General features: G+C 49.1%; 1 protein-coding gene across 1 annotated transcript in view; it reads left to right on the top strand.

The window, feature by feature from the left end:
- Positions 1-25,320, top strand: part of med6 (mediator complex subunit 6) — a 31,830-nt gene extending 6,510 nt beyond the window's left edge. The window contains exons 4-8 of the mRNA XM_048537751.2: positions 1,899-1,981; positions 7,583-7,691; positions 21,606-21,721; positions 23,768-23,795; positions 23,897-25,320. Coding sequence (XP_048393708.1) covers positions 1,899-1,981; positions 7,583-7,691; positions 21,606-21,721; positions 23,768-23,795; positions 23,897-24,027 — 467 coding nt within the window. The 3' untranslated portion in view covers positions 24,028-25,320. The remainder of the gene's footprint in view (positions 1-1,898; positions 1,982-7,582; positions 7,692-21,605; positions 21,722-23,767; positions 23,796-23,896) is intronic.
- The last annotated feature ends 235 nt before the right edge of the window (positions 25,321-25,555 follow it).

The raw sequence follows: 25,555 nt of genomic DNA, 5'->3' as shown, positions 1-25,555 counted from the left end.
GCATTTTCCACCGCTGACCCTCCGAATAATTTTTCCTGTGTGGCTGCTGTTGATTATGTTCTGTTTATTTTTGCCAATTAGTTATTGTTTATAATTTGCAATGTAAACCTAGACTTTTATCTACTCCTAAATTGGCACTGTCTAGGAATAAATACTTGCCCAAATCTCATCAAAAACAGGTCAATGCCCAAAAACTAGACTGATGAAAATCCTTAGCATCTCGTAAGTCATCATCCACCAACTGAATGATTGATTCAGCTGCTAATCATGAAGAAGTTGGCTTTTTAAAATCTCTCAGTTGTTAGTACTAATCAACACCCGTAATGCAGGATATGTTTTAACCAACTAAATTAGGTAAATATGCAGTTTGGCTGGTTCAATTTGCATGCCTCCCTTTCTCAAGTCTTCATATTCTTTGCATTTTCCACATCCTAAATATTAACAATTATTCCAAATGTAAAACTAAAGCCATATGTGCACATTCTGACCATTAGTACAATAAGCAACATTAAGAAGTTTTTCTTATGCACTCTGCAACAACATATTCACTGCTATAATAAGGAGGAATGTGACAGCTGGTTTGCATTATAATAAAATAAAGCAGGTAACTATTTCAGCAGCATGGCAGAGGAATAAGTACTGGCTAGGGCTTCAATGTAAGGTCTTTTGCAAGGAAGAAAGAAGTACCAGTTCCTAAAATAGGTATACTGATAGTGGCATTCCATCAGTACTGCATTGAATTGACAATGCGCACCAAATCTGTGAAGCCTGTGGAGTAGTATTTGAATCCATAACCTGCATTAAGAGAACCCTCATTTGATGCAGCATGGAAGAAGGCCACTTGATTTATGTGTTTGTGTCTGAACATTTTTTCCTCTGTGTCAGAAGATTGTGAGAGTTTAAGTCCCTGGTTAGAACTTAAATATACCATCAAGTTTGTCACTCAGTTGCACAAATGGGATAACTGCATAGTGACAATTCTTGCGCTGAGAATTTACTCTAAAGTCTGTCTACCTTCTATGGTGATATTGATGTGGATGTTGAGATTGCATGGCACTATTTTGCAATAGCAGCAATGATGCTTCCTCACTTTGCTGCTTTGTGGACCTTCGTTTGTGTGGAATGGCGATAGCGCTGGAGCCAATGAGTCGCTGTACCTCAATTTGTAAGCGAGGTGTTTTGAAATGTGTGCGGAAGATGTGCTAATGTATCATAAAAAATACAAGTCTATATTTTAACATTTAGATTCAGTTAACAAATAGTTTGGATAAAAGATTGATTCACAAAATATGTTTGAGATTGGGATCCAACTGCCAAAATTCCTGTAATTGTTCCATATTGAGCCACTTTACTGAAGGCTGTTGCCATGTATCTGACTGCTGTGTCTTCTCTGAAGTGACGGACACGTCTTACTTGCCCAGGTTTGTTTCCTGCCATTGAAATCACCTTGCCTTAAGACAATCATTTGAGCAGCATTAATTACCCTCCAGTGCGTTACCCAAGTATCCATTCTGTATCTGTCTTTCTGGATAGTGTGAGTCTGTCTGGCTGTGCAATCCAAAGGCATTTCAGCAAGTTTTAATCCACTCTTCATCTGATTTGCATGTAAACAAAGTCGTAAGAGTGGGAACCCTGTCTCAACCCTAAATCACATGAAGTGTGCCTGTCAGCTTCAAGGCTGATATTATTTAATGCACAGAATGAAATTAAAACAGAGATATTGTGATCTATGCAGCATAATGTCAAACTATTGGGGAAAATTCTGAAGGGTTAAATTAATGAATGTTAACCACTTGTTAATCTTCTAATAACATTAATTATTCTTTATCTGTAAAATAAATTCCATTCTTTATATGACTTTAGATTAATTCTTTGCGCTAATTGTGTTCCCGTTCTAGTTACTCCTTTGGCTGACTATTATATCATTGCTGGAGTGGTGTATCAAGCGCCTGATTTAGGATCAGTAATAAACTCTAGAATGGTGGGTGACTTTGTTTCAAGTGACTTTTTAATGCTAGTTTGTGGTATGTCTCAATCAAAAATGATGTTTTTTGATTGTGTATATTGATAAGGTTGCTGAGAACACTTAAACTGAAGAACCTGGCCAATTTGTTGGATTTGCAGTGCAAATTGGCTTTTTTATGGCCTGCCTTATCTGCAAGCAAAGAAAGGAAAGTGTGCCTTTTCTCCTGTCCCTCCTTTTTGTAGTTGTATTATGCATAAGTGAAAATTGAGAGATATTGTATGACCTGTTACACTTTCTGTCGCTAATTCACTAGTAGAAAAAGGCATTAGACTGATAAAAGAAACTAATGTCAGATTTAAATGCAAATATTTCATTCAACCTTTACAAACAAATTATGAAATGCAATAATGCAGAAAGATGACATTCGGCCTGTCGCGTCTATACTGGCTCTTCTAAAGAGCAATTTCTTTATAATCGTATTCCCATTTTCTTTCCTTATAGCTCTGCGCTTTTCCTCCTACAGGTATTTATCTAATCCATTTTAGAAGGCTACTATTGAATCTGCATTGACTCTCCTAACATGAGTGAATTCCAAATCCTAACCATTGTTTTTCACAAAAAGGTTTCTCCTCATGTTCTCTCAGGTTCTTTAGTAAGTGACCTTAAGTTTGTGTCTTTTGTTTATTGATCCTTCAACTATTGGAAACAGTTTGACTTTAATTATAAAGGTAGATTCATTATTTATGCTGTCAAATCTCCACTTAGTTTCTCTATTATAAGGAGAATAACCCGAGCTTCTCCAGTCCTGCCATATAACTATAATCCCTCATTCCTGAAACCATTCTACTAATCTTTTCTGTAACTTTGCCAAAGCTTTCAATACCTTCCTAAAATATGGTAGCCAGAATTGGATATTGTACTCAAGCTGGGTCAGAATTAACATGTTTTACAGGTTTAGAATAACTTAATCATTCTGTGTCTCTATTATAAATTGGAAAATGTCATATTCTTTATTAACTACTTGTTAACACATCTTGTCAACTTCAAAGGTTTGTGCAGAAAACATGCTCAAGTCCTTCTGTTCTTTTAAAAGCTGTGCAATGTATATTTAGTAATTATGATTCTGTGTATTTTTGCTATCAAAGGTGTCACCTCAGTTTGTAACACTGAATTTAATCTGTCATTTGTCTACCCATTCCATCAGTGTCTGTACGTTCTCTTGATGTCAGTTATTTTCCTCAAATGTTTACTACAGACCCAAGTTTTCCTCATCATCATCAATCATCCTCATAGAATCTGTACAGTGTGGAAACAGGCCCTACAGCCCAACAAGCCCACACCGACCTGCAGAGCATTCCACCCAGAACCATCTCCCCTATAATCCACCTAATATGCACATCCTTAAACACTACGGGCAACTTAGCATGGCCTATCCTCCAAGCCTGCACCGTGGCTGGCTCTGCTGTACAGAAAGGCGGGAAAAAGAGTGGAAGGGCTATAGTCATAGGGATTCGATTGTAAGGGGAGTCGATAGGCAGCTCTGTGGTTGAAAACGAGACTCCCAGATAGTGTGTTGCCTCCCAGGTGCATGGTTCAGGGGTGTCTCAGATCGACTGAAGGACATTCTGAAGGGGGAGGGTGAACAGCCAGCTGTCGTGGTGCATCTAGGCACCTTTGATATAGGTAAAACGTGGGACGAGGTCCTACAAGCAGAATTTAGGGAGTTACGAGCCAAGTTAAAAAGTAGGACCTCAAGGGTAGTAATCTCGGGATTGCTACCAGTGCCACGTGCTAGTCAGAGTAGAAATGAAAGAAAAGGTAGGATAAATGAGTGGTTTGAGAGATGGTGCAGGAGGGAGGGGTTCAGATTTTTGGGACATTGGGATCAGTTCTGGGGGAGGTGGGACTATTACATATAGGACGGTCTACACCTGGGCAGGACTGGAACCAATGTCTTAGGGGATGCTTTTGCTAACGCTGTTGGGGAGGGTTTAAATAAATGTGGCAGGGGGATGGGAACCAAATGAGGTGATTAGTGGGCAGTAAGAAGGTAGTAACTAAAGCCTGTAAGGAACTAGGTAATGAAGTCACTGTGACTAAAGGGAAGAATAGGCAGAGAGCAGATGATGAACGCAAAGGGATAGGTGGTCTGCGGTGCATTTGTTTTAATACGAGAAGTGTAGTAGGTAAGGCAGATGAACTTAGGGCTTGGATTAGTACCTGGGAGTATGATGTTATTGCTATTACTGAGACTTGATTGAGGGAAGGGCAAGATTGGCACCCAAATATCCCAGGATATGGATACTTCAGGCGGAATAGAGAGGGAGGTAAAAGGGGTGAAGGAGTTGTACTAGTGGTCAAAGAGGATGTCACAGCTGTGCTGAAGGAGGGCACTATGGAGGACTCGAGCAGTGAGGCAATATGGGCAGAGCTTAGAAATAGGAAGGGTGCGGTAACAATGTTGAGGCTGTACTACAAGCCTCCCAACAGCGAGTGTGAGATAGAGGCACGAATATGTAGACAAATTATGGAAAGATGTAGGAGCAACAGGGTCGTGGTGATGAGGGATTTTAATTTTCCCAACATTGACTGGGATTCACTTAGTGTTAGGAGTTCAGATTGAGCAGAATTTGTAAGGAACATCCAGGAGGGTTTTATGGAGCAGTATGTGAATAGTCCAACTTGGGAAGGGGCCTACTGGACCTCGTGTTGGGAAATGAGCCCGGCCAGGTGGTTGAAGTTTGAGTAGGGGATTACTTTGGGAATAGTGATCACAACTCCGTAAGTTTTAGAATACTGATGAGTAAAGACGCGAGTGGTCCTAAAGGAAGAGTGCGGAATTGGGGGAAAGCCAACTATAGTGAAATTTGGCAGGACCTGGGGAATGTGGATTGGGAGCAGCTGTTTTGAGGGTAAATCCACATTTGATATGTGGGAGGCTTTTAAAGAGAGGTTTATTAGAGTGCAGGACAGACATGTCTGTGTGAAAATGAGGGATAGGAAGGGCAAGATTAGGAAACCGTGGATGACAGTTGAAATTGTGAGACTAGCAAAGAGGAAAAAGGAAGCATAAATAAGGTCTAAGCGACTGAAAACAGACGAAGCTTTGGAAGAATGTTGGGAAAGTAGGACCTATCTGAAATGAGGAATTAAGAGGGCTAAAGAGGATCATGAAATATCTTTAGCAAACAGGGTTAGGGAAAATCCCGAAGCCTTTTATTCGTACATAGGGAGCAAGAGGGTAACTAGAGAAAGGGTTGGCCCACTCAAGGGCAAAGGAGGGAAGTTATGCGAGGAGTCAGAGAAAATGAGTGAGATTCGTAATGAGTACTTTGCGTAGGTATTCATGAGGAGAGGGACATGACGGATGTTGAGGTCAGGGATAGATGTTTGATTACTCTAGGTCAAGTCAGCATAAGGAGGGGGGACGTATTGGGTATTCTAAAAGGCATTAGGGTGGGCAAGTCCCCAAATCCAGGTGGGACCTATCCCGGGTTACTGAGGGAAGCGAGAGAGGATACAGCTGGGACCGTAACAGATACCTTTGCAGCTTTCTTGAGCGCGGGTGAGGCCCCAGACGACTGGAGAATTGCTAATGTTGTCCCCGAACTTAAGAAGGGTAGCAAGGATAATCCAGGTAATTATAGACCAGTGAGCCTGACATCAGTGGTGGGGAAGCTGCTGGAGAAGAAACTGAGGGATAGGATCTATTTACATTTGGAAGAAAATGGGCTTATTAGTGATAGGCAGCATGGTTTTGTGCAGGGAAGGTCATGTCTTACCAATTTGATAAAATTCTTTGAGGAAGTTGAGATGTGGGAAGGGCTGTAGATGTTATATACATGGACTTCAGTAAGGTGTTTGATAAGGCTCCCCATGATAGGCTGATGGAGAAAGTGAAGTCGCATGGGGTCCAGGGTGCACTAGCTATATAGATAGACAACTGGCTGGGCAACAGGAGACAGAGAGTTGCAGTAGAAGGGAGTTTCTCAAAATGGAGAACTGTGACCAGTGATGTTCCACAGGGATCCATGTTGGGACCACTGTTGTTTGTGATATACATAAATGACCTGGAGGAAGGTATTGATGGTCTGATTAGCAAGTTTGCAGATGATGCTAAGATTGGTGGAGTAGCAGATAGTGAAGGGGACTGTCGGATAATGCAGCAGAATATAGATAGATTGGAGAGTTGGGCAGAGAAATGGCAGATGGAATTCAATCCAGGCAATTGCAAGGTGATGCATTTTGGAAGATCCAATTCAAGAGTGAACTATGTGGTAAATGGAAAAGCCCTGGGGAAAATTGATGTACAGAGAAGTGTCCATTGTACCCTGAAGGTGGCAGCACAGGTCGATAAAGTGGTCGAGAAGGCATACAGCGTGCTTTCATTCATCGGACAGGGTATTGAGTACAAGAGTTGGCAGGTCATGTTACAGTTGTATAGGACTTTGGTTCAACTGCATTTGGAATACTGCATACAGTCCTGGTTGCCACAATGCCAAAAGGATGTGGATGCGCTGGAGAGGGTGCAGTGGAGGTTCACCAGGATGTTGCCTGGTATGGAGGGCACTAGCTATGAAGAGAGGTTGAGTGGATTAGGATTATTTACATTAGAGAGATGGAGGTTGAGGACGGACCTGATTGAGGTCTACAAAATCATGAGAAGTATAGACAGCGTGGATAGCAAGAAGCTTTTTCCCTGAGTGGGGGACTCAATTACAAGGGTCACGATTTCAAGGTGAGGGGGGTAAAGTTTAAGGGAGATATTCGTGGAAAGTTCTTTATGCAGAGGGTGGTGGGTGCCTGGAACGTGTTGCCAGCGGAGGTGGTAGAGGCGGGCACGATAGCATCATTTAAGATTTATTTAGACAAATACATGAATGGGTCGGGAGCAGAGGCATACAGATCCTTGGAAGATAGGCGACAGGTTTAGTTAGAGGATCTGGATCAGAACAGGCTTTGAGGGCCAAAGGGCCAGTTCCTGTGCTGTAATGTTCTTTGTTCTTCAGACTGTGGGAGGAAACTGGAGCACCCAGAGGAAAGCCACACAGACACAGCGAGAATGTGCAAGCTCCACATAGACAATCACCCGAAGCTGGAATTGAACCTAGGTTCCTGGAGCTGTGAGGCAGTAGCGCTAACCACTGAGTTACTGTGCTGCCTGCATTGTTCATTTGCAAATTACAACACTTTACTCGACACCCCTAAAGGCAAATCCTCTGAACGGTTGTGGCTAGCACGTCAACAATGTAGGATACATTACATGTGGACCAGGTTGCTTCCATGAATCATTTGAACCTATTATTGATAGCATTATGGAAATGTGCAGTCTGCATGATTACTATGTTCACCTCTAGGTTTAACAAGTGTTTTGACACTGAAATTTTTTGGTCCTTGTGTAATTAGAACACCGTATAAGCCTCTGTGTAATAGTGTTAAACTACATCGTGCATCTAGTCATGCTCATTTCAATGCTGTGTCATACTAGGGTGCATATGCTAATCTCCATTTCCTTTCAAGGCAGCATTTTTCTTTCTATGCACTGTGAAAAGAATGGTGCATTGCTGGAGATGTGGCAACTGATACATTGCTTTTATATCTTGTTACCCCAATTAGCTGACAGCAATACATGCAGTTCAGTCTGCATTTGATGAAGCCATGTCTTACTGCCGATACCATCCTTCCAAAGGATATTGGTGGCATTTCAAGGATCAAGATGAGAGGGGTAAGTGCTAACATGGTGCGAGCAGGAAGTTTGCTAAAGCCTTCTAAAGATGGCCACTTTCATAAAATAGCGAGTTTTGAGAAGATTTGTAGCTCAGGTTGAGGTTCCGGATGTGAGTTTGCTCGCTGAGCTGGAAGGTTCGTTTTCAGACGTTTCGTCACCGTTTTTTTTATTTGAAAAAATATACTTTATTCATAAGATGTACAAAAAATAAAACATATTTATACGCCTACCCAATCATGCAAGCCGCTCCGGGGGTACATACATCAACGAAAGGAAAAAAACAAACAAAGAAGAAGAAAAAACAAAGCAAAGAAAATACCCCGGCAGTTGTCACCCCGCACAGTCCCAGTTGGCCCCATGACCAGTGGGGAAGGCACCAGCTGGGCCCAGGTACAGGATAGGGCCCTTTTTTCTATTCGGACGAGGGGTTTCATACCGTGGTCTTTCCCCACCGCGCCTTGGCGGCGGCTGCCCCAAGCTTTACTGCGTCCTTCAGCATGTAGTCCTGGACCTTGGAGTGCGCCAGTCTGCAACATTCGGTCGGGGTCAGTTTTTTCAGCTGGCAGACCAGCAAGTTGCGGGTAGACCAAAGAACGTCTTTCACCACATTGATGGTCCTCCAGGGGCAGTTGATGTTGGTCTCGGTGTGCGTCCAGGGAAACAGCCTGTAGAGCACGGAGTCCTGCGTCACGGAGCTGCTCGGGACGAACCTCGACAAATACCACTGCATCCCCCTCCAGACCTCCTGCGCATAGGCACACTCCAGAAGGAGGTGATCGACAGTCTCGTCCCCCCCGCAGCCACCTCGAGGGCAGCGTGCGGTGGTGCAGAGATTCCGGGCATGCATAAAGGATGTCACTGGCAGAGCCCCTCTCGCCGCCAGCCAAGCAATGTCCTTGTGCTTGTTTGAAAGTTCTGGCGATGAGGCATTCTGCCAAACGACTTTGGCAGTCTGCGTGGGGAACCACACGACGGGATCCACCCTCTCCTTTTCCCGAAGGGTCTCGAGGATACTACGTGCTGACCACTGCCTGACGGCCTTGTGGTCAAAGGTGTTTCCTTTCAAAAATTTCTCCACGAAGGACAGGTGGTACGGAACAGTCCAACTACTCGGAGCATTCCGCGGCAACGAGGCCAGGCCCATCCTTCGCAACACCGGGGACAGGTAGAACCTCAGTAAGTAGTGACACTTGGTGTTTGCGTACTGAGGATCTACGCACAGCTTGATGCAGCCGCACTCAAAGGTAGCCGTCAGGGCGAGGGTGGCGTTTGGTACGCCCTTTCCCCCATTTTCCAGGTCTTCGTACATGGTGTCCCTGCGGACCCGGTCCATCCTCGGCCCCCAAATGAAGTGGAAGATGGCCCGCGTGACTGCAGCGGCGCAGGTCCATGGAATAGGCCAGGCCTGCACCACATACAACAGTACCGAAAGCCCCTCGCACCTGACAACCAGGTTCTTACCCGCGATGGAGAGGGACCGGAGCATCCACCTGCCCAGCTTCTGCTTCAATTTGGTGATAGGCTCCTCCCAAATCTTAGTGCACGCCCCAGCTCCACCAAACCAAACACCCAGCACCTTTAGGTAGTCTGTCCTGACGGTGAAGGGGATGAAGGAGCGGTCGTCCCAGTTCCCGAAGAACATGACCTCGCTCTTACCCCCAATGACTTTGGCACCCGAGGCCAGTTCAAACTGGCCGCAGATGTGCAATAGTCTACCCACTGACCGACGATCGGTGCAGAAGATGGCGACATCGTCCATGTACAGGGAGGTCTTGACCTGAAGGCCTCCGCTGCCTGGGATAGTCACGCCCTTCAGGCTCACGTCCTTCCTGATGGATGCGGCGAAGGGCTCCACACAGCACATGAACAAGGCAGGAGAGAGCGGGCAGCCCTGCCTGACTCCAGATCTGACGGGAAAACTGTCCGATTCCCACCCGTTGATCGAGACTGCGCTAACGATGTTGGCATAGAGCAGCCGATTCCAATTGCGGATGCCCTCCCCGAACCCCAATTTGGAGAGGACGCCCCTCATGTAAGCATGAGAGACCCTGTCGGAGGCCTTCTCCTGGTCCAGGCTGACGAGGCAGGTGTCCACACGCCTGTCCTGTACGTAGGCGACTGTATCCCTGATGAACGCGAGGTTCTCAGCGATCCTCCTGCCCGGCACAGCACAGGTTTGGTCAGGGTGAATCACCGACTCCAGGACAGACCTGGCCCGGTTGGCTATGACCTTGGCCAGGATTTTGTAGTCCACGTTCAATAGTGAAATGGGACGCCAATACTTAATTTCTTCCCTCTCCCCCTTCCTCTTGTAAATGAGGGTGATGATGCCCTTCCTCATGGACTTGCACATTTCCCCTGCCCGAAGCGCACTATCGTACACCTCCAGCAGGTCCTGGCCGACCAGGTCCCACAGAGCGGAATACAGCTCGACCGGTAAGCCGTCGCTCCCGGGAGTCCTATTCCTCTCCAAGGACTTGAGGGCTCTGGTCAGCTCGTCCAGGGATATCGGCCTGTCCAGCCATTCCCTCGTGCCGTCGTCTAAGTCTCCGTGATAGACAACAGGAACGACTCAGAGGCCATGCTGTCCGTGGGCTTCGTGTCGTACAGTCCGGCATAGAAGGATCTCCTGATCCTCAAAATGTCGGGCCGAGACGACGTCACCGAGCCGTCGTCCTCCTTCAGCCGGCTAAGCACAGAGCTCTCTTTGTGCACCTTCTGAAAGAAGAAACGCGAGCACGTCTCGTCCTGCTCCACGGAGCGGACCCTGGACCGGAAGATTATCCTGGAGGCCTCCGCAGTGAAGAGCGAGGCTTGCTGGCCCCTCACCTCGCGGAGGTCCTCCATGACATCGACCCCATCAACTGCAGAAGGAGCAGGCTCTGCACCCTTTTCTGGAGTCGCGACAGCTTTCCCTGCCTCTCTCTTGCCTTCCGAACACCCTTGAAGACAAAGAGCCTCTTGATGTTCTCCTTCCCTGTCTCCCACCAGTCGCTGGAGACTCAAAGAGGGGTTTCACGGTTCTCCAACCGGCGTACTCCCTCTTAAGCTCCTCGATGTTCTCTGGGGTCAAGAGAGTCGTGTTGAGCTTCCACGTCCCCTTGCCGGCCGGCTGGTCGTCCTGTAAGTGACAGTCGGCCAGCAGGAGGCAGTGGTCAGAGAAGAACATGAGCTCGATGCCGGTGGACCTGACCGAGAGTGCCCGTGACACAAACAGGAAGTCTATCCTTGAGTGAATTGACCCGTCTGGCCGCGACCAGGTGTACCTCTGCTGCGCTCCATCTGCAGGGGTGCTGAAGACGTTGAGCAGCTTGGCGTCCTTCACCGTGCCCATTGGGAATCTGGACGTGACGTCCAGTTGACTCCCCCCCACCCGCTGTCCCCACGTCGGATCTTCCATCTGCATCGATGATGCAGTTGAAGTCTCCGCCGAGGATGACCGGCCTGGACGTAGCCAGCAGGGGTGGAAGCCGCTGCAGGACGTCCAACCGCTCACTCCGTACCACTGGGGCGTACACGTTGATCAGCCTCAGGGGAGCATTCCTTTAGGTGACGTCAGCCACTAGGAGGCACCCCCCCACCACCTCCTGAACTTGAGAGATGCTGAAGTCGCGCCCCTGCAGCAGAATAGCCAGGCCCGAGGACCGACAGTCGTTAACCCCCAACCAGATCAAAGGCCCACAGGTCCAGGCGCCGGACCATTTCCCGTACCTGCCGAGGTGCGGTATCCCGCACTCCTGCAGAAACAGGAGGTCCGCCTTGATGGTGGTCAGGTAGGCCAACGTGGATACACATCTTGCGGTGGACTTGACACTACGTACATTAATGCTCACAACTCGTACCCCCATTGTGGGCAGTGACCGCAGTACCCTCCCCAAGTCCAAGGTCCAGCTCCTCCATCTGCCCCTTCATGGTCATTGCCCGGGCTAACTGCTGGACGCTCTCCGGGCTCAGGAAACCGTCCGTGCTGCCTTCTGGGTGGCATCTCCCCGTCGGGGGTGTGGAGGCAGGAGAGTCCAGCTCTGGGTCAGGCTGGGGACGCATTGTTTCCTCCTTCCCGCCTGGAAGTTCCGGGGGGCCCTCCAGTGCCCCAGCGGCACTTGACTGGGTGTCGGAGGGAGCCTCAGGATGCCTCCCGTCACCTGGAAGCAGGGTGCTGCTTTCCTTCTCCCTGGAGATCTTTAACTTCTGCTTCGGGCGGGCCGTCTCCAAATCCCCCTCGTCAGAGGAGCTCTTATAGCCCCCCTGTAGCTGCCTCTTCCTGCCTGATGGTTGCGGTTCCTGAGCCCGTCGACCACTCCCCTGTCGCCGCCTCCATCGACTCCGGGTTGTCAGGGGGGAGCGGAGCCCGCAGGCGCGCTTTGCTGGCCTCGGGCCCATCCTGCGGGGCTGGGCCATCCTGCACGACCTGGCCCTCCTGCACATTAGTGGTGTCCTTGCTGGGCCCTGGTGCCTTCCTCTCCTCCTGGGGGGCTGGCCCCGCATTGCCCCTGCCGGCGACCTGTGCGTAGGTGGTCCCCCGCTGTGGGCATGCCCTGTAGAGGTGGCCCGCTTCCCCGCAAAGGTTGCAGCTTCTCTCTCGTGGGCAATCCTTTGCAAGGTGTTCCTCCTCCCTGCAGTTCCTGCAGATGGTGGCTTTGCAGTCGGCCGCCACGTGACCTGACCTACCACAGGCATGGCAGACTTTAGGTTGCCCTGCATAGGTCAGGTAGTCCTTGCTCCCGCCGATCGCGAAGCTGGACGGTGGGTGTACGACGTTCCCATCCGCGCCCATCCTCAGCGTCACCTTGACCTGCCTCTTACTGGTCCAGATGCCAAAGCGGCCCATGATGTCAGTTAGATCCCCTTCCACCTTCACGTACCTTCCAAGGAAGGTCAGGACATCAACTGCTGGCACATGCGGGTTGTACATGTGTACAGTCACCATACGGCTCCTCTGTGCTGGCATCACAAACAGCGGGAAAGCGGTCAATACAGAGAGGGGGCCCTCACCTCCTTTCTCCTTGAAAACCTCCAGGAAGCGCTCGCAAAGCTTGGCACTCCGGAAGGTCACGTCGTAAAAACCTCCTCCAGGGAAATCCTGCAGGCAGTAAATGTCCGCAGCAGCGAACCCGCAACAGTCCAACAGGACCCTCTTCACGAAGAAGGTGCGGTCCACAGGTGCACCTTCATCCACCTTCTTTACGGAAACACGGATGGTGTTCCGGACCCCCTGACCTGGGGCACGAGCACTTGCCGCAGCCATCGTTGCAGGTTGGCTGCTCCCCTGAACCAGCGTTAGGACGAAGCCAGCATTAAGATCCACCGGTCGCAAGGGTGCACAGCCAACCCGACGTCTTCCTTTCACCTCCAACACAGCACTCTCCTCCTCTCAGTCCACAAGAGAGTGGGTCTTTATTTTGCTCCAAATGTAAGCTGGTTCACTGAGCTTGAAGGTTTGTTCCCAGACGTTTTGTCACCATTCTAGGTAACATCATCAGTGAACCTCCAGTGAAGCGCTGGTGTTATGTCCCGCTTTCTATTTATCTGTGATTTGGAGCCCATCTACCACTCCCTGAGAAAAACAACAAGAAATGGCATCACTAACGCAGGAAATGACATCACCAATGCAGGAAATGATGTCACAAACCCAAGGAAACCTAAACAGATAAATAGAAAGCGGGACATAACACCAGCGCTTCACCAGAGGCTCACTGATGATGTTACCTAGACTGGTGATGAAACATCTGGGAACAAACCGGCAAGCTCAGTGAACTAGCTTACATCTCGAACACAATAAAGACCCACTCTCTTGTGGACCGAGAGGACGAGAGTGCTGTGTTGGACGTGAAAGGAGGAGGTCGGGTTGGCTGTGCACCCTTGCGACCAGTGGATCTTAATGCTGGCTTCGGCCTAACGCTGGTTCAGGGGAGCAGCCAACCTGTAACGATGCCTGCGGCAAGTGCTCGTGCCCCAGGTCAGGGGGTCCGGAACACCATCCGTGTTTCTGTAAAGAAGGTGGATGAAGGTGCGCCTGTGGACCGCACCTTCTTCGTGAAGAGGGTCCTGTTGGACTGTTGTGGGTTTGCTGCTGCGGATATTTACTGCCTGCAGGATTTCCCCGGAGGAGGTTTTTAACGACGTGACCTTCCGGAGTGCCAAGCTTTGCGAGCGCTTCCTGGAGGTTTTCAAGGAGAAAGGAGGTGAGGGCCCCCTCTCTGTATTGACCGCTATCCCACTGTTCGTGATGCCAGCACAGAGGAGCCGTATGGTGACTGTACACATGTACAACCGGCATGTGCCAGCAGTTGATGTCCTGACCTTCCTTGGAAGGTATGTGAAGGTGGAAGGGGACCTAACTGACATCGTGGACCCCTTTGGCATCTGGACGAGTAAGAGGCAGGTCAAGGTGACGCTGAGGATGGGCGCAGACGGGAATGTCGCACACCCACCGTCCAGCTTCGCGATCGGCGGGAGCAGGGGCTACCTGACCTATGCAGGGCAACCTAAAGTCTGCCATGCCTGTGGTAGGTCAGGTCACATGGCGGCCGACTGCAAAGCCACCATCTGCAGGAACTGCAGGGAGGAGGGACACCTTGCAAAGGATTGCCCACGAGAGAGAAGCTGCAACCTTTGTGGGGAAGCGGGCCACTTCTATAGGGCATGCCCGCAGCGGGGTGCCACCTACGCCCAGGTTGCCGGCAGGGGCAATGCGGGGCCAGCCCCCCCGGAGGAGAGGAAGGCACCAGGGCCCAGCAAGGACCCCACTAATGTGCAGGAGGACCAGGCCGTGCAGGATGGGCCCAAGGCCAGCAAAGCACCCCTGCAGGCTCCGGTCCCCCCCCGACAACCTGGAGCCTATGGAGGCGGCGACAGGCGACCCAGGGGAGTGGACAACAATCCGGAAAGCGAGGAGGAAGGTGCGTCGACGGGCCCAGGAACCGCAACAATCAGGTGGGAAGAGGCAGCTACAGGGGGGCTATAAGAGCTCCTCTGACGAGGAGGATTAGGAGAGGGCCCACCCGAAGCAGAAGTTAAAGGTCTCAAGGGGGAAGGAAAGCAGCATCCCGCTTCCAGGTGATGGGAGGCGTCCTGAGGCTCACTCCGACACCCAGTCAAGTGCCGCTGGAGCACTGGAGGGCCCCCCGGAACTTCCAGGCGGGAAGGAGGAAACAGCGCATCCCCAGCCTGACCCGGAGCCGGACCCTCCTGCCTCCGCACCCCTGACGGGGGGATGCCACCCGGAAGGCAGCACGGACGGTTTCCTGAGCCCGGAGAGCGTCCAGCAGTTAGCCCGGGCAATGGGCATGAAGGGACAGACGGAGGGGCTGGACCTTGGACTTGGGGAGGGTACTGCGGTCACTGCCCACAATGAGGGTACAAGTTGTGAGCATTAATGTGCGCAGCGTCAAGTCAACCGCGAGATGTGTATCCACGTTGGCCTACCTGACCACCATCAAGGCGGACCTCCTGTTTCTGCAGGAGTGCGGGATACCGCACCTCGGCAGGTACGGGAAATGGTCCGGCGCCTGGACCTGTGGGCCTTTGATCTGGTCGGGGGGTAACGACTGTCGCTCCTCGGGCCTGGCTATTCTGCTGCGGGGGCACAACTTCACCATCTCTCAAGTTCAGGAGGTGGTGGGGGGGCGCCTCCTAGTGGCTGACATCACCTACAGGAATGCTCCCCTGAGGCTGATCAACGTGTACGCCCCAGCGGTACGGAGTGAGCGGTTGGCCGTCCTGCAGCGGCTTCCACCCCTGCTGGCTACGGCCAGGCCGGTCATCCTCGGCGGAGACTTCAACTGCATCATTGATGCAGATGGAAGATCCGGCGTGGGGACAGCGGGTGGGGGGATTCAACTGGACGTCACGTCCAGATTCCTGATGGGCACGGTGAAGGATGCCAAGCTGCTCGACGTCTTCAGCACCCCTGCAGACGGAGCGCAGCAGAGGTACACCTGGTCGCGGCCAGACGGGTCTATCCGCTCAAGGATAGACTTCCTGTTTGTGTCACGGACGTTCTCGGTCAGGTCCACCGGTGTCGAGCCGGTGTTCTTCTCTGACCACTGCCTCCTGTTGGCCGACTGTCACTTACAGGACGACCAGCCGGCCGGCAAGGGGACGTGGAAGCTCAACACGACTCTGTTGACCCCAGAGAACGTCGAGGAGCTTAAGAGGGAGTACGCCGGTTGGAGAACCGTGAAACCCCTCTTTGAGTCTCCAGGCGACTGTTGGAAGACGGTGAAGGAGAACATCAACAGGTTCTTTGTCCTCAAGGGTGTTCAGAAGGCAAGAGAGAGGCGGGGAAAGCTGTCGCGACTCCAGAAAAGGGTGCAGAACCTGCTCCTTCTGCAGTTGATGGGGTCGATGTCATGGAGGACCTCCGCGAGGTGAGGGGCCAGCAAGCCTCGCTCTTCGCCGCGGAGGCCTCCAGGATAATCTTCCGGTACAGGGTCCGCTCCGTGGAGCAGGACGCGACGTGCTCACGTTTCTTCTTTCAGAAGGTGCACAAAGAGAGCTCTGTGCTTAGCCGGCTGAAGGAGGACGACGGCTCGGTGACGTCGTCTCGCCCCGACGTTTTGAGGATCAGCAGATCCTTCTATGCCGGACTGTACGACACGAAGCCCACGGACAGCACGGCCTCCGAGTCGTTCCTGTCGTCTATCACGGAGGTCTTAGACGATGGCACGAGGGAATGGCTGGACCGGCCGATATCCCTGGACGAGCTGGCCAGAGCCCTCAAGTCCTTGGAGAGGAATAGGACTCCCGGAAGCGACGGCTTACCGGTCGAGCTGTATTCCGCTCTGTGGGACCTGGTCGGCCAAGACCTGCTGGAGGTGTACGATAGTGCGCTTCGGGCAGGGGAAATGTGCAAGTCCATGAGGAAGGGCATCATCACCCTCATTTACAAGAGGAAGGGGGAGAGGGAAGAAATTAAGAATTGGCGTCCCATTTCACTTTTGAACGTGGACTACAAAATCCTGGCCAAGGTCATTGCCAACCAGGTCAGGTCTGTCCTGGAGTCAGTGATTCACCCTGACCAAACCTGTGCTGTGCCGGGCAGGAAGATCGCTGAGAGCCTCGCGCTCATCAGGGATACGATCGCCTACGTACAGGACAGGCGGGTGGACACCTGCCTCATCAGCCTGGACCAGGAGAAGGCCTTCGACAGGGTCTCTCATGCTTTCATGAGGGACGTCCTCCCCAAATTGGGGTTCGGGGAGGGCATCCGCAATTGGATCCGGCTGCTCTACGCTAACATCGTTAGCGCAGTCTCGATCAACGGGTGGGAATCAGACAGTTTTCCTGTTAGATCTGGAGTCAGGCAGGGCTGCCCGCTCTCTCCTGCCTTGTTCGTGTGCTGTGTGGAGCCCTTCGCCGCCTCCATCAGGGAGGACGTGAGCCTGAAGGGCGTGACTATCCCAGGCAGCGGAGGCCTTCAGGTCAAGACCTCTCTGTACATGGACGATGTCGCCGTCTTCTGCACCGATCGTCGGTCGGTGAGTAGGCTGTTGGACATCTGCGGCCAGTTTGAACTGGCCTCGGGTGCCAAAGTCAATAGGGGTAAGAGCGAGGTCATGTTCTTCGGGAACTGGGACGACCGCTCCTTCGTCCCCTTCACCGTCAGGACAGACTACCTGAAGGTGCTGGGTGTTTGGTTTGGTGGAGCTGGGGCACGCACTAAGACTTGGGAGGAGCGTATCGCCAAATTTAAGCAGAAGCTGGGCAGGTGGACGCTCCGGTCCCTCTCCATCGCGGGTAAGAACCTGGTTGTCAGGTGCGAGGGGCTTTCGGTACTGTTGTATGTGGCGCAAGCCTGGCCTATTCCCTGGACCTGCACCGCTGCGGTCACCCGGGCCATCTTCCACTTCATTTGGGGGTCGAGGATGGACCGGGTCCACAGAGACACCATGTACAAAGACCTGGGAAATGGGGGAAAGGGCGTACCGAATGCCACCCTCGCCCTGAGGGCTACCTTTGTGTGCGGCACCATCAAGCTGTGCGTAGATCCTCAGTACGCAAACGCCAAGTGTCACTACTTACTGAGGTTCTACCTGTCCCCGGTGTTGCGAAGGACGGGCCTGGCCTCGTTGCCGCGGAACGCTCTGAGTAGTTGGACCGTTCCGTACCACCTGTTCTTCGTGGAGAAATTTTTGAAAGGAAACACCTTTGACCACAAGGCCGTCAGGCAGTGGTCAGCACGTAGTATCCTCGAGACCCTTCGGGAAAAGGAGAGGGTGGATCCCGTCTTGTGGTTCCCCACGCAGACTGCCAAAGTCGTTTGGCAGAATGCCTCATCGCCAGAACTTTCAAACAAGCACAAGGACATTGCTTGGCTGGCGGTGAGAGGGGCTCTGCCAGTGAGATCCTTTATGCATGCCCGGAATCTCTGCACGCTGCCCTCGAGGTGGCTGCGGGGGGGACGAGACTGTTGATCACCTCCTTCTGGAGTGTGCCTATGCGCAGGAGGTCTGGAGGGGGATGCAGTGGTATTTGTCGAGGTTCGTCCCGAGCAGCTCCGTGACGCGGGACTCCGTGCTCTACGGGCTGTTTCCGGGGACGCACACCGAGACCAACATCAACTGTGCCTGGAGGACCATCAATGCGGTGAAAGACGCTCTTTGGTCTGCCCGCAACTTGCTGGTCTGCCAGCTGAAAGAACTGACCCCGACTGAGTGTTGCAGACTGGCGCACTCCAAGGTCCAGGGCTACGTGCTGAGGGACGCGCTAAAGCTTGGGGCAGCCGCCGCCAAGGCGCGGTGGGGAAAGACCACCGTATGAGCCCCCTCGTCCAGAAAAGGGAAAAGAATCCTATCTGGTAACTGGGCCCAGCTGGCGCCTTCCCCAACTGGTCAGGGGGCCAACTGGGACTGTGCGGGGTGACGACTGCCGGGGCGGTTTCTTTGCTTTGTTTTTTTTTCTCTGTTTTGTTTTTTTTTTCCTTTAGTTGGTGTACGTACCCCCGGGTAACCCGGAGTGGCTTGCATGGCTGGGTAGGTGTATAAATGTTTTATTTTTTGTACATTCTATGAATAAAGTATATTTTTTCAAATAAAAAAAAAGGTGACGAAACGTCTGAAAACGAACCTTCCAGCTCAGCGAGCAAACTCACATCCAGCACTTTCACAAAATGTTAGTAGTATACCGTCTGCTGGAAAAACATAACCCGATGTGGGGCACTTAACGTCTTCAGTCTGTGGATGAAGGACCCTTCTATGTTGTATTTCCTCTTGATTCTCAGCAAGCTTTTGTCATGAGTTAGAGAATTGAGAGGTAGTTACTTATAAATCAGACAGAATGTCAAAAATGGACTGATGCCACCACTTCATGATGGCATAGTGAATCAATTTCTCACTTGGTTTGAATGATCTCGGGCAGCCATGACCCTAGTGAATTTCTGCTGTGTGTGCACTGTCCTGAAGAAACTGTGCACATTTTAATGAGAGTATTCAGAGAGCCAGCAACGTGCTCAGCACTTGCATCATCTACACTTTATTTCATGAAGGCAGATTCACTGCATCAGAAGGTACGTAGAATAATTTTATATCAAAATACAAGCAGTGTAAAGTAATACTTGCAAAATAGTTCGGTGATTGAGGGTTTCAGTCCCTCCGTAGTAATTTGAGAATTTGATTTGAAGTTTAAAATCAATATCTTAAAAGCAAATGACTTCGAGAGTATTGGATTATTTTTTTAAAAATTGCTTCACTATTTACATAAGGTAATGGAGCTCTCTTACTCTGTCTGACCTATATGTGGTTCCAGTCTCTCAGCATTGTCATTGACTCTGAACCATCCTTGAAGGTGCAGCATCTCAGCTGCAGTGCCACAGAGAATAGTGAAATCCTAGAAGTCCCTGACTAACAGTACGGTAGATGTACCTACACCACAGGACTGAGACATCCAGTATTCCGTTCAGGTAACAAACATAGAACATTACAGCGCAGTACAGGCCCTTCAGCCCTTGATATTGCGCCGACCTGTGAAACCAATCTGAAGCCCATCTAACCTACACTATTCCATTATCATCCATATGTTTATCCAATGACCATTTAAATGCCCACAAAGGAATGGCAATAAATGTCAGTCTTGACAGTGATGACCATCTCCTGAGAATTTTTTTTTAAAGAAGGGTAAAAAGGGTAAAAAAGGGGGTAAAGAAGATGTCAGAGATTCTGGAATTTCTGCAAATTATACTGCTGCGGCAAGTCAGTGAGCTAGTAGGCATCATCTTGAAAGGCCATGAATGATAATCACTGCTTTTATAATGCCATGTGAAAGAATGACCTGAGTACATCTCAGTAAGAAAAGCAACTGTGAAAATCTCCCATTGACTTCTCTCTCTCGGCTGAAACAGCGAACAGAACAGCCAGATTCTGCGGGTCTTTCTGTTAACAAGCAGACTGGAAGCAATATCTTAAATGCTTTTTGAGTGGTTTGCACAATCTAGTTTGCTTTTTATGCTGGTGTAAGCTTTGTAAATTAGTAGCCCAATTGACTGTCTGAATACCAGACTCTAAAGCAGATCATTGCGCTGCTCTGTCTGAATTATAGTTCAGGACATTGATGATAATAGCCATTTGACAGATATGCAGCAATGTGGCTGTCTACTGCTATGCATGGTGCAATTGACAGTCAGCAAAACAGTGCACCGTTTGTTAGGTGCACTCTGCAACCACTGATTTCAGAATGACTCTGCACACAACTGCAACCAAAATCATCATGTCTGCATCCTGCACCTCTGTGCATAAGTGGAGTTCAGCTTCCTGGCATTTTTAACATTTTGAGATAATTTTATGCCTACACCATGGCCAACAGAATTTCCTTTGTCCAGAATTCCATTCCATGTAGCGCCAAACTCACAGAGAGAGAGGGGCCTTCATGCGTCTTGGTTTTAATGCATTCTAAAATAGTACTTTTAATTAAAGCTTTTGCTTCATGAAATGGGACTTGTAAATAGTTGAGAAGGTAGCTGTATGGCTGCTAATAAGGGCAGATGATTAAAAATTAATGCAATGTTCCCACCCAGGTTGATAGTGCTGTTAAAAAGGCTTACGGTGTTTTAGGTTTTATTGGTAGAGGGATTGCGTTCTGGAGCTGTGATGTCATGTTGCAACTGTACAAAATGCTAGTGCGGCCTCATTTGGAATATTGCGTGCAGTTCTGGTCACCCCATTACAGGAAGGATGTGGAAGCATTGGAAAAGGTGCAGAGGAGATTTGCCAGGATGTTGCCTGGTCTGGAGCGCAGGCCCTATGAAGAAAGGCTGAGGGACTTGGGTCTGTTCTCATTGGAGAGAAGAAGGCTAAGAGGGGATTTAATAGAGACATACAAGATGATCAGAGGATTAGATAGGGTGGACAGTGAGAGTCTTTTTCCAAGGATGATGACTTCAGCTTGTACAAGGGGGCTTAGCTACAAATTGAGGGGTGATAGATTTAAGACAGATGTCAGAGGCAGGTTCTTTACTCAGAGAATGGTAAGGTCGTGGAATGCTCTGCCTGCCAATGTAGTTAACTCAGCCACATTAGGGGCATTTAAACTCTCCTTGGGTAAGCATATGGATAATGATGGGATAGCATAGGGGGAGGGACTTAGATCAGTTCACAGGTTGGCGCAACATCGAGGGCCGAAGGGCCTCTTCTGCACTGTATTGTTCTATGTTCTATGTTCTATGTTTTCTGTCAGAAGAGTACGCCATAGGTTTGTTTATGATGTGCAAGGCCCAGTGCCTGCAGACTACCTTTCAAGTTCATCAAAATCCCTGAGTAGCAGAGAGAAATTTTCTGGGATAGTAAAATTGGTTATGCAATACCTCTAGGAGGATTTGAGTTCATTAACTATAACTAACAAAAACATTTCTAAAATCTTCTCAGAAACAAATTATATTTTGACTGTCTTTTCATGGCTTTTCCTCTCTATCCCATCCAGATAAAGTAAAACCGAAATCAAAAAAGAAGGAGGAACCAAGTTCAATATTCCAGCGTCAGAGAGTGGATATGCTTCTTCTGGATATACGGCAGAAATTCCAGCCCAAGTTTATTCAGGTAACTGTCTTTCTGTAACAAGGTGTAGAGCTGGATGAGCACAGCAGGCCAAGCAATGACTCAGGAGCAGGAAAGCTAATGTTTTGGGCATAGTCCCTTCATCAGAAAATGGGGTAAGGGAAGGGGGTTCTGAAATAAATAGGGAGGGAGGGGGAGTCGGATCGAAGATGGATAGAGGAGAAGATTGCTGGAGAGGAGATAGACAAGTTAAAGAGGCGGGGGTGGAGTCAGTAAAGGTGACTGTAAGCTGGGAGGTAGGGAGGGGATAGTTCAGTCCAGGGAGGACGGACAGGTCAAAGGGGCAGGATGAGGTTAGTAGGTGGGAAATGGGAGTGTGGCTTGGAGTGGGTAGAGGGGATAGGTGAGAGGAAGAACAGGTTAGGGAGGCGGGGATGAACTGGGCTGGTTTTGGGATGCAGCAGGAGGGGAGATTTTGAAGCTCTTGAGGTCCACATGGATGCCATTGGGCTGCAGGGTTCCCAAGCGGAATATGAGTTGCTGTTCCTGCAACCTTTAGGTGGCATCGTTGTGGCACTATAGGAGGCCCAGGATGGACATGTCATCTGAGGAATGGGAGGGGGTTATGACATGTATCGCGACTAGGAGGTGCAGTTGTTTATTGCAAACAGAGCGGAGGTGTTCTGCAAAGCGGTCCTCAAGCCTCTGCTTGGATTCCCTGATGTACAGGAGACCACAATGGGAACAACGGATGCAGTATACCCCATTAGCAGATATGCAGGTGAACATCCATTTGATGTGGAAAGTCTTCTTGGGGCCTGGGATGGGGGTGAGGGAGGAGGTATGGGAACAGGTGTAGCACTTCCTGCGGTTGCAGGGGAAGGTGCTGGGTGTGGTGGGGGTGGAGAGGACTGTGGAGCGGACAAGGGAGTCACGGAGAGAGTGGTCCCTCCGGAAAGCAGACAAGGTGGGGAGGGAAAAATGTCTTTGGTGGTGGGGTCGGATTGCAGATGGCGGAAGTGTCGGAGGATGATGCATTGGTTCCGGAGGTTGTTGGGGTGGTATGTGAGGGTGAGGGGAATACTTTTTTGGTTGTTATTGCGGGGACGGGGTGTGAGGGATGAATTGCGGGAAATGTGGGAGACACATTCGAGGGTGTTCTCGACCGGTGTGGGGTTGTGGGGCGTGGGGTGGGGGTGGAGGGGTGATGTTGCGGTCCTTGAAAAAAATGAGGATATCTGAGATGTACGGAAGTGGAATGCCTCATCCTGGGAGCAGATGCAGTGAAGGCGAAGAAATTGGGAATGGGGATGGCCTTTTTGCAGGAAGGTGGATGGGAAGCGGTGTATTCTATGTAGCTGTGGGAGTTGGGTGGGCTTGAAATGGATATCGGTTTCTAGGTGGTAGCCCGAGATGGAAACAGAGAGATCCAGGAAAATGAGGGAGGTGTAAGAGATAGTTCAGGTGAACTTAAGGTCGGGGTGGGAGGTGTTGGTGAAGTGGATAAACTGTTTGAGCTCCTTGTGGGAGCACGAGGCGGCGCTGATACAGAATCAATGTAACGGAGGAAGAGGTGGGGTTTAGGACCAGTGTAGTTTCAGATGGATTTCAGTGAGATATCCGGTGCAGCAGATTGACTCACCATTTGAAGGGCATAGAGGTAGCACCCATTTACAAGTCCCATTTCACAAGCCAATTCAGTCTGTCACTTTACATCTTAAGCAGTAGGCCCAATTTGGCTTAAACAGGCTAAGGTTGCTAAGTTTAAAAGCAAAAGGCAGATATCCTGCAGGTCTGATATGCTGCTACCTTAGAATGTGGATTGGAATAATTTCATTCACACATCCAACTTGAACATTTGAATTTTCTCTTGAAGGGGTGGTGAAAGAGATCTTGCTAGTTGTGGTGTAAATGTAAAGTGATTTTCCCCCATTCATTCCTTTTCTCTTGTTTACTTCGACACCAAAAATTTGGCAGCAATATCAGTGCACCGAAGTAACTACTGAATGATGAAATTTAAGAACTTGAGTTTTCTTTGTGTGGATGTCCTCAAGTGTTCCTGATATTGATTGTTGGTTTCATTTTCAGCCCAAATCTGGAGACAAGCCTGTGCCAGGTGAGAGGTTTTATTCTGACTCAAGCTAATTCAAGTTAATAGACCTTCCAGACTAATATTTTGACGGCAAACATTCCCATGTTTATTTTTCTGCTTTTCAGTGGAGCAAGTGAAAAAGGAAACTGAGCCAACAACTGAGACCATCAAACAGGAGGAAAAAGACTCCACAAAGAACTCACAGCAGAGCTCAAGCACCAAGGCTCCTCCTGAGAAACGAATGCGACTCCAGTGAAGAGGTGATAAATGTCTCTCACTGGCTTGAGTTGCCAAATCACTGGCTCCATTGTCGTGAGCCATTGAACTTTTGGACTTTATTTTGTACAGAAGTGAATTTTTTGTGTGCTTTTTATTTTTATACATCAAATGTGAAATGGGTTCATCTCTAGGAGAGGCGTAATCTTTTCAGTTCTTAATCCTCAACCTGTTTCAAGATATCATTCGTTCTTATTGCTTCAGACATTTTCTGCTGACCATCCTGCTTCACTAGATAAGAAGAGGAATCAGTATAAAGATGCAAAGCTGTCATTTTAAGAATGACAGTCCAAAGTGATCAATCTTAGACTAAGTGATGAGACTTCTTACACTTGGAATGATATTGAGGAAATTAATTGTTATTATCCTATGACACCATTCTTTAACCAGTGGATATCCATGGGCAGTACAAATTGGAATCGCGTCAATCTACATGGGCACTATTCCAACAAAGCTAACATTTGATAGCCGTTTATAAGTAAGATTTTATACCAGTAGCTACAGATTTTCAATGTGTATTGATAATCAGTGCGGGTGTTTTATTTGTGGTGTAGAATGTTCTTCCCACAGTTGTTACTGACACTGCTGCTTTCTGTCTGACTGAGATTGGGAATGCATTTGCTTAGGAGTGTTCATGCAAGTCCTACCACAGCATGCATCTTAGCAATGCATTGTGTTGCTTTGTAAAGGTAGATAATTAAAAATCAAAGAGCTCCCCACCTGATGATTTACTTGGTAATGGCAGCTTCTAGAGAATTGTTAAGCAGGAAGTTTCCATTTTTGAATGCGAGCTTTCACTGAGCTACTGGAATTAACTTTGAGAAGATCGTGATGGTCAAGTAGCTTATGCTAGGATAAATTTCTAAGTTCATATGGGAACAGGATCGGTCAGAGGCTGTGATCAAAAACTTGAGTACTGTTATCTATTAGGAAAATGTTGTGTGGTTATTGAGATCTAATTAACATTATTTGAGCAGGAGACAGAACCTCCACAATCTCAAAGTGGAAATTTTGTAAAGGCGAAGTTGCTGAACAATAACTTCCATTTAACTGGCTCAGACCCATATGCTTCACTGCTTGAAGTTTGTACTGTTTACAATATCTTTTGCTGTGTAAAGAGTGGATTGAATTTCATAACAGTTAGTGAGTAGGACCCTGATAAGGAGTAATGTAGGAATAATTTGACCAATTTAAATAAACATCTTTGAAAAATAGTGTAACTGATACTTTCAAGTATTGGAAACAGAATAAAAAGTAACTATGATTCTGTGTACCACTGAGTAAAGAAACCTGAAATTGTTTCGTGGAGATTTTATTTTTAAGTATATTTAAGAATGAACTTCTTGACATCATGTGGCATTGCACACAAAATCAAGAGTACTGAAGGATCGTTTGGAAGGAATTGGAGAGATTGAGAAGATGGAAGGAAACCGGGAAACAAGCTTGGGCATTGTGGAAAATTGTGATCCTCGTTCGTCTGTCATAACCAAAATATCTTCCTCATTGCG

The sequence above is a fragment of the Stegostoma tigrinum genome, chromosome 10 (assembly GCF_030684315.1).
Source record: "Stegostoma tigrinum isolate sSteTig4 chromosome 10, sSteTig4.hap1, whole genome shotgun sequence".
Taxonomy (NCBI): Eukaryota; Metazoa; Chordata; class Chondrichthyes; order Orectolobiformes; family Stegostomatidae; genus Stegostoma; species Stegostoma tigrinum.
Note: the sequence above shows the minus strand (reverse complement) of the source record. Positions and strands in the feature narration are given on the sequence as shown.